Genomic DNA, 9,205 nt, shown 5'->3' with positions numbered 1-9,205 from the left:
GGTTAGTTTTCACAGATTTCGTCGGCCAACTAAAAAGTTGCCGCTGCCTGGTGGGAAAAGATGGGAGCGTGACGTCACCGCAGCAGCAACAGCAACAGCCGCCACCGCAGCAGCAGTCTTCCTGAATGTCCAAGGTAACTATTCATTTAGCTAATGTTGTTATTATTAATGCTGTCACATGAACAAACCTCCCGTCCACTTAGTTCCGTTGGGCTCTGAAAATTATGTTCAACTAGCAGGAAATGCAAGCAGTGACGTAACGCTGCTAGAATGAGCGTTGCTAACTATGTTGCTATGCTGGCATGTTTAGCACCATGCTAACTTAGCTGCTAAGATGGAAGTTAGCACGCTGTTACACACGACTCCCCGGGTCTCTTAAAAACTATCTTAACGTCTGGGTGGATTACTTTAGTTACGCGTGCGAAGGTTAAGTGCATTGTGGGTGAAAACGTCCCATTTATACGTAACGTTAAGGCTACATTTTGTTATGTACCGGCTAACGTGAGGTTAGTTCAGTGTGTAACGTTAACGGTAGTTAGCACTGAAACTAACTATCCAAGTGAAGTGCTCTATAGTTTTTCTGTCGTGCCTGAGGTAACCCTGGTGAAGGGTACAGACAAATGAAATAACATATATTGTTAAAGATTAATCCATGCAACAGTTTATAAATAAATTTAGATTAACCCCACCTTTATCTGCTGAACGTTAAAGTGACATTTACATTAATCTGTCAATATAATCTGATACTCTGAAACAGGCCATTCTGCATAATGAGTACTCTCACTTTATGTACTTTAAGTATATTTGGTGATTATACAATTGTACATTTACCAGAGTGACCTTCTGAATTTTACTTGTAACTGAGTATTTCTAATTGAATTAAAAGATTTATTTGAAACAAGTTTCCCTTCACAATGAAATTCTTCATTTGCTGCCCACAGAATGCCGAACAGTGTAGAAAAATCTAAGTATAAGAAAGAGAAATGTAGAAAATACACAAAAATAATGTACAAAATGCCACTGCTCCTTTGCGTTGAAAGGAGCCAGTTGAGGTGGTTCGGGCATCTAGTAAGGATGAACCCTGGGCGCCTCCATAGAGAGGTGTTCCAGGCACGTCCAGCTGGGAGGAGTCCTCAGGAAAGACCCAGGACCAGGTGGAGAGATTATATCTCCACACTGGCCTGGGAACGCCTCGGGATCCCCCAGTTAGAGCTGGTTAATGTGGCCCGGGAAAGGGAAGTTTGGGGTCCCCTGCTAGAGCTGCTGCCCCCACGACCCGACCCCGGATAAGCGGATGAAGATGAGATGAGACAAAAAAAGCAATTTTAAAATGGTAGTTTATTTAACAACTAAATGAATCAACAGTAACTACTTTTACTGAAGTAAGAGCTCTGAGTACTTCTTCCACCACTGTTTCTATCCCAATATAGTAATGGTATCCCACAAAAGGCCGTTATAAACAGGCAGAGTGTTTTGATAATCAGTGATGAAGCTTATATGGTTTTACATTTTCAAATTGAAGGATGTACTGCTTTTCTATGTTTTGGATTATTGTAAATTGAATGTAGTGTGGTTTAACACTTTTGGCAACATAAGAAATTTTAAGACATTGCCTTTGTAACTAGATTTTTCACTTTTTTCTGACATTTTACAGACTAGAGAAACATGAACGATAATCATGAGAGCAATCCGCATTTGAAAAAATTGTTACATGCAGTTGTAATCTACACATGGGTAAACTTTGTGTCCACAGTTGTGTATCTTTTAATTGCAAAGGCAGCTGAAATAAGTCACTCATTGTACATAAGCACAGGTCAATGTGTGCCTTCAGCTAAATGTCAAACATGTTGACTGGTGAAGGACTGAACTGCCTGAATACAGAAAATGTCTTCAGTAAATTATGGACACACTTTTGCCTTAGAATAAAAAAAAAATGTAATGCAGCATTGGGTAAATATTATAGTGCAATATCATTTGTTCCATCATCCTGCTTGCATTTCATCATATATTGTTAATTTTGCACATGATGATTTGTAGGCAGGAAAGCATATATAATCATGACTGTATTGATTTAACAGAGTCCCCATGGATGACCTGACCCAAGCTCTCTCGGCCAGCTTCGCTGTGTCGAAGGAGCCCAACTGCACTGCCGCCCCTCACCCTCGGCTGGCCCAGTACAAGAGCAAGTACAGCGTGCTGGAGCAGAGTGAGCGACGGCGGCGTTTCCTTGACCTGCAAAAACTGTGAATATCCCTATATTTCAGTGTATGATCCTGAAGTTTTTAATTAAAGTGGAAATGACTCGAGGTCACACTCGAGGTTTAGAATTTATCAAGTGCAACAATATGAATTACCTTTTTTTTTCTCCCATCACTCATCTCAGTAAAAGGTTAAACTACGTCAACCATGCGCGGCGTCTGGCTGATGGGGACTGGACAGGGGCAGACAGCGATGGAGAGGAGGAGATGGAGAAAAAAGAGGAGGGGGAACAGGAGAAAGATGGCCAGACAGAGGAAGAGGGGATGGAGATTGAGAGGCGGAAGCTGCCAAAACATTATGCAAACCAGGTCAGTGTTGGATGACATTTTGAATGACAGCTCATTGGGCCATGTACTTCTCTGTTGCATTCTTCTTCTGGGCCAGCAGGGGGCACAGGAGTTTCTAGAATAACAGGTCAACTTGAGATTCTGATTTTTTTGGACTTGAATACAGTGTTGATGAAGATGAAATGGTCAAAAGTTTGTTAACAGAGTTCCTCTTCATCCTTAGCTCATGCTGTCAGAGTGGCTGGTTGATGTGCCGTCCGAGCTGGACACTGATTGGCTGATGGTGGTCTGTCCTGTGGGGAAAAGATCTCTCATTGTTGCCTCCAAGGTAAGAACCTGCCTCTGCTTTTGTAGTGTTTAACATGATGTGTTATGCATTTTTGATTTTTTTTAATTCAGCAAGGAGGAAGATGATTATTTTAAGGCACCACATTTATTTTTTCCACCACATACACACATATATCAATCGATCTGGCTTTTGAAAACGTTTCCATCTCTGCTTTTTCTGATGTGTCATCTTCCAGCCCGGATCTTACCGCTTTCAAAATGTAATTAACATGAACAGCAGCAGAAGTCAGGATGTCTTCTAGTTTGAATGCTCTGTCACGTACAGTATGTACCGAATCAATATTTTGAGAGGATTATGGTACGTTGCATCTATTACTTGTAAATTCAACACTGCATTCCTGGCATCGTGGGGAACGAGATGAGGCACCTTATCCGAGCAAGCCTACACAAAATGAATAATGTGGGTGAACAGGGAAGAATTTTCCAGAGCCTGTGATTTCATTATGTAAAGATGTGCTTTCATAGTACCATATGAATCGTTTCTATGTGAGGCAGTTTCATATTCACTTGCATTTAATTGCTTTAAAGAACATGAGTACGCTACATGACTACAAGAATATACAGTAATGCAAAAGAAAAGGGGTTTAACCTTGACACTTAAGAAATTTGGGGAAAATTGAAAACAAGAAGTACCAAAAAAAAAAAGCTGTGTCAGACATGCAAGCAGAAACAGAAATTTTGTTATAACCTTTTCATTTGGAAATAAGAGAAGTTCTCATCATGCTCATGTAAACATGACGTATGTCATCAGATTGTGATACAGAAACAAAAAGAAAGATCAGCAGAAAATAGATTTATTCTATGCTGGAAAAGGCCCCTGCTTAAAAGAGTGAAGGTTTCCATATATGTAATATTTGAATTGATCTCCTGCTCTTGGGTTCATTTAGCCAGCAGACCAAAGGTTTCTGTTTCATATATAAGGCTATCATAAAATACAGCAGTGGTTCCCAAACCTAGGGTCGTGGACCGGTAAAGGATCGCACAGCATTTGCAGCTGAGCTGTTGGCCAACTATTTGGTATAAAAGCTGAATAATTATTGTAAAGCTTTATTTAATATTTGTGCTGTAATTTCTTTAAACTTTGCACGCTCTGTCTGTTCGGCATTTCTTCCTGGCCTTTCCCAGTCAAGCAAAGAAAAACAGAATTAGAGCATTATTTTAATTTTCAACGGTTTAGTCAATGAAATGATAAACTGGGAAGAATATGGCATTCGCTTTATTTCAGAGGCTACAGAAGTGTTGAAGAATACAATTGTTTGATGAATGAAAATAAGGAAATAGCAAATCATCACATTTGAGAATGTAGAATATAGAATTTTTGACATTTCTGCTTAAACAAAAAGATTCCTAAAATAGCTGCCGATTCATTTTCTGTCGATTGACAAAGGGTTGCAGCTGTAAACGTTGTCTCATCTCATCTCATCTCATCTCATCTTCATCCGCTTATCCGGGGTCGGGTCGCGGGGGCAGCAGCTTTAGCAGGGGACCCCAAACTTTCCTTTCCCACATTAACCAGCTCTAACTGGGGGATCCCGAGGCGTTCCCAGGCCAGTGTGGAGTTCTAATCTCTCCACCTAGTCCTGGGTCTTCCCCGAGGCCTCCTCCCAGCTGGAGGTGCCCAGGGGGCATCCTTACTAGATGCGCGAACCACCTCAACTGGCTCTTTTCAACGCTAAGGAGCAGCGGCTCTACTCCGAGTTCCTCACTAATGAATGTCATCACCTACTTAGCTTCTCATTTGGAAGATTTCTGTACCAAATATATTGAAAAGCAAAACATTCGGGAGACAGCTTGGGGACCGGGTGATGCTAACTAGAAGCCGGTGAGTTGCGGTCACCAGATCTGTGTTGAATCATGAGAAACCTGTCAGTCAAGTTAAATACACCCTTTCCTCTGCAGTGGTTTCAAATTCATCATCAAGACGTGTGAAATTGGCCGTCCATAACTTCTTGTAGTTTACGTTCTTGCAACATCAGATTTTTTTCTGTGGATGGTGTTAAATGTTAAACAATTGCCTCATTTACCAAGTATTGTATCAGTTTTGTGGTTTATGAGTAATAAAGATGCTTGAAATGTTTTAGAATTCGATTAGTCAACTCTGGTAAATGCCTGTCTTTTCATACTGGCCCGAGACTAAAGTTTTTCCTCTCTCAGCACCCACAAACCTCTGTTGTACTCCACTGCCTGTGATGCAACCATCTGTATTATCAAAATGACTCGTTCCTCATTCAGTGTTTCAGATCCTGACCTCATTGACGACAAATCTTAGAAACACCACAACACAGCACTTTTTGCAAAACTTTATCTTCTCTAGATTGCCTGCACAGCTGTGTGGGAACTTTAAGCAGCAATGTTGCCAGGAGTTATGGGTTTTATGACTGTCGATACCACCTAAATGGCTAAGCTCTCTGTGATCTGTGAATCAATTTTTAGGTCCCTTTTGTTCTCATGACCCCAGCTGTTACAAATGTCAAGTTGTCTTATCCATTTAGGTCACGCTTTTCTATTTTCAAGTGCATGTAGGGAGCTCAAAATACAATATGCCATAAATGATTATATATTTTAGAATTCAGGAGTGGTGTCCTCGTACTTTCAGTGAGAAAAATTGACGATTGACTTGTTAAGTTATTCACTAATCTTTTCAGCTTATGACTATGACTGTTGTTTTGTTTTTTTTGACTAAGTTCTGTTGGATAAACAGAAACTATCAAAGTTAGTCATCCCAGTTTTTGATTTACAAATGTGAAGAGTCTTGTCTTATGTGATATATTTATATGGATAGTGTCACGTTATACACCAATGTCTTTGGAAGTATGTAGCAGATAGGGCCGCCTAGTAAAAAGAAACCAAATTATCCAATATTCTGATCTGTTTTTATCATCTTATATAACCAATAACATAAACACGCGACACATTTCAAACTCATTTAGCAGTTAAAATCACCCGGTGAGTAGCTGACGTGTTAACAGCTGTCTCTTCCCTCATGTTTGTTCTTTGTTGTCGACTTTCTTTCCCTGAAGGGTTCCACTGCAGCGTACACTAAAAGCGGCTACTGTGTGAACCGTTTCCCCTCCCTGCTGCCCGGTGGGAACCGACACAACTCAGCCATGGGAAGAGGTAGGTGGGCCTATTAATGTGGAGCTCGGTGGTTAACTATTTCTTTAGCAACACATAAATAAAAAAGGGATCCACCAACAGTAGGTTCTCCCATCGACTCCCACTCACCTGACAGTTTATTTCCACTTCCAATTCTGTGCCTGCTAAAGTGTAGCAAAACACACCTTAACTTTCAACTCTCACATCACAGATGAAGCTTTTAAGGGGAGAGGGGGGATACATTTTCCAAATGTACCACATATGACAGAATATTGACTAAATGTGTTTAAACTGAGGGACCATTTGTGCGCTAATCCAGTCAAAAAAGTCAGGTGCAAGACTACAAATAAACTTAACTGCAGGGAACAAAGAAGTCTATCAGGCTCCATTGGTGATTTATAGAGAAGAGTAGGAACAGGAATTGAGAAGCGTAATGGTATGCCTCTGTGCTAAGCAGGTTTTTCTGACTGTTGAGCATTTACGTTAGTGGAGAGTTTTAGTGACGGCAGACAGGAAGAAACAATCCACAGTGTGGTGTTTTAATAACATTAGAACAGATTTTCTTCTTTGAAAAAACACCTAAATAAAAAAAGAAAGCTGTACAACATCTCATTTTGTCTACACAGTGTTCAGACTCAGATATGATACAACAATTGCCTTAAAGCTAGAAATCTGTTTTTTCCACACAAAAAAATGTATCAGACCGATAAGCAGAAAGCAGAAACCGCCATTAGTATCAATAAAATGAATTCCCATCCCAAGTGAAGAGATTTTTACAATATCAAATCTACTTACGGTGAATTAAAAATGGAGAAACTGAATATTAATTGGGTCAATTAAAACACCTAATGAAGAGTTGATATTTTTCGATCATAGTTTTGTCTTTTTTAATTTTTTTAATTGTGAACCAGCTTTATTTGTCTATATTGTATTTTGGCTAAATCTTGGTCCAAAACACTTTTGGACCCAAACGTGATTTGCAACGCTGAATATATCATAACGTTTAACTTTTAACGCCTTGCAGATACAGTATGTTGAGGTTATACTGTGAGATTGTAAAAGTCTTCTTGTTATGAAAAAGTTTTATAATAGTGCCCTTTGTATGTGTCCCTTGCAGACTACACAATCCTGGACTGCATTTACAGCGAGGTGGACAGAACGTACTACATCCTTGACGTCATGTGCTGGAGAGGCCACCCGGTCTACGACTGCCCGGTAAAACTGGCTTCTAATCCTCGAGCAATCCAGGAATGCTTGTCTAATTGCTTAAGTAGCAAAGTCTGGTCCACAGATGTGCTTTTTTGCCACGTTGCCCATCTCATTGGCCCGGGATTGGAAAAAGGAGGTTTTTGTTTATAGTACTTGTTTTCTCATCAACAGACTGAGTTCCGTTTCTACTGGCTCCAGTCCAAAGTCCAGGAGACAGACGGCCTATCAGAAATCGCCAAACGCAACCCCGTGAGTAACAGGAATTGAGCCTCTTCACTTCATGCCCCATTTTGTCCCTCCTAGTTTAAGTACTCTGTATTGTTATTTGAGATTCTGTAACGTGTTTATTACATTTTTAGCTTTCGCCATGTTGTCGTTGCTTTATGCTTTGCTGCACCTTATTTTCACATGTAGGATAAATTAAGTCCTAACTTGAACCTTCTCAGGGGGAAATGAGACAAAGCAAAATCAAAGGCAAAGTTTCATCGCATCTTTGGTTCTAATAGCACACTAGAGTTATTATTACACCCAAATCTTGATGATTATGAGGCTTTGAGGAAGCCTGAGTGAACTTTGAGTTCATGTTCCACCTCTTCTGTGGTAGGAACTAAATCAGGCTTAGTGCTTGCAGAGTAAACGCGCCATCGGAAAGCAATTCCTCACATTTGACAAGAAGACAAATTTTGTTTGGAACTAACGACGTTGTGCTCTGGTTTTGTTTGGTCCAACAGTTCCGGTTTGTGAGCCTCCAAAGCATAGACTGCAAAGCGGAGCCGATTCAGAAAGCCCTGGCAGCTGAGTACAGCTTCAGTGTAAGAAAAGTTCTCTTGTCCATTTTCTGCTAACACCTTACTGCCGCCCATTGCAAGAAGTGTTAGAATGAAATGACTGCTAATAATAATTCATTCTCTTTTTATGAAACAATCAGAAAACCATTTTGTTTGCTTTTCATCTGGATTTGGTTAGTCTAATTCGAAATTTCTGGCTGCAGGTGGACGGTCTGCTCTTCTACCACCGGCAGACCCACTACACGCCAGGCAGCACCCCTCTGGTAGGCTGGCTTCGGCCCTACATGGTCACCGACATCCTGGGCATAGAGGTCCCCGTAGGACCCCTCACCAACAAGCCTGAGTACGCCAGCCAACAGTTGCAGCAGATAAAGGAACACAAAAAAACATCAAGTGAAGTCCGTCCGGCCTACCGAAGTGGAGGCTATGAGTTAGAGTACCTGTCCACACCAAGCCAGGACAGTGGGGACCCTCTGAACTTTTTAAATCAAAAGCCAATAAGGGAAGCACAGATGGAGGTCTGAGTGGGAGGCTTAACAAGATGCAAATTGCTAACTCTGTGTTTCTGAGTGGTGGTGGCCCACATATGGCTCTTTAGAATGTCCGCTGAATGGTTTTTGCCGATCTGACCAATTGTGAAGCATGGCTAATTCTAATCCGGCACTGCTCAGGACACCCTCAGAGTGCAGATTAGTAGAGCTATGCTGTATATTTACATTGTGTACTACCTGTTGCAGAACTGCGGAACAGATTAGTTTCTTTGGGAGCAATTGCACAGTATTTAGCCACAATAATTACTTACTCACAGTCTGTTATGCAACTCCCTTTCATAACACCGTGGTAGTTTGCATACGATCAAAAATAATAGGACGAGAGGGTTCCTGTGCAAGATATACTGCAAAGTGCAGCACTGTAAATGTTGTGGTGAGGTGTTGTTTTGCTACTCACGTTTTGCACTTATCTTGCATAAGAAACACATTTACTGTTGTCAGTTGTTTTCAGACTTTCTACAACATCATTGAAGTTTCCCCGAAGAAAATACAGTTTTTATTTCATAAACGAAGAGTTGCACTCAGCGTTGCTGACTGATCAGACCCTCTGAGTTGCAACGTGCTAATCAGGCAGCAGCGACCTGAGCTTTTACAATTTAATGTTCCATTTAAAATTTCTTCGAAGATGTTTTAAAGTGTATGTTTCTTAATAAATGTTTTTTATAGG

The 9,205-nt window shown here is 40.7% G+C and overlaps 1 protein-coding gene across 1 annotated transcript; it reads left to right on the top strand.

Annotated features, from left to right (window-relative positions):
* Positions 1 to 116: 116 nt before the first annotated feature.
* snupn (snurportin 1) lies at positions 117 to 9,205 on the top strand. The gene is made up of 9 exons (XM_083916289.1): positions 117 to 134; positions 2,079 to 2,243; positions 2,384 to 2,567; positions 2,770 to 2,874; positions 5,915 to 6,011; positions 7,108 to 7,205; positions 7,371 to 7,448; positions 7,931 to 8,011; positions 8,191 to 9,205. Exons 2-9 carry the CDS (start codon positions 2,086 to 2,088, stop codon positions 8,509 to 8,511), a joined length of 1,122 nt encoding a protein of 373 aa, XP_083772415.1. The 5' UTR covers positions 117 to 134; positions 2,079 to 2,085; the 3' UTR covers positions 8,512 to 9,205.

Source organism: Echiichthys vipera (genome assembly GCF_963691815.1).
Source record: "Echiichthys vipera genome assembly, chromosome: 7".
NCBI classification, from domain to species: Eukaryota; Metazoa; Chordata; class Actinopteri; order Perciformes; family Trachinidae; genus Echiichthys; species Echiichthys vipera.
The sequence above is the reverse complement of the archived record's forward strand: the minus strand, read 5'-3'. Positions and strand labels throughout refer to the sequence as shown.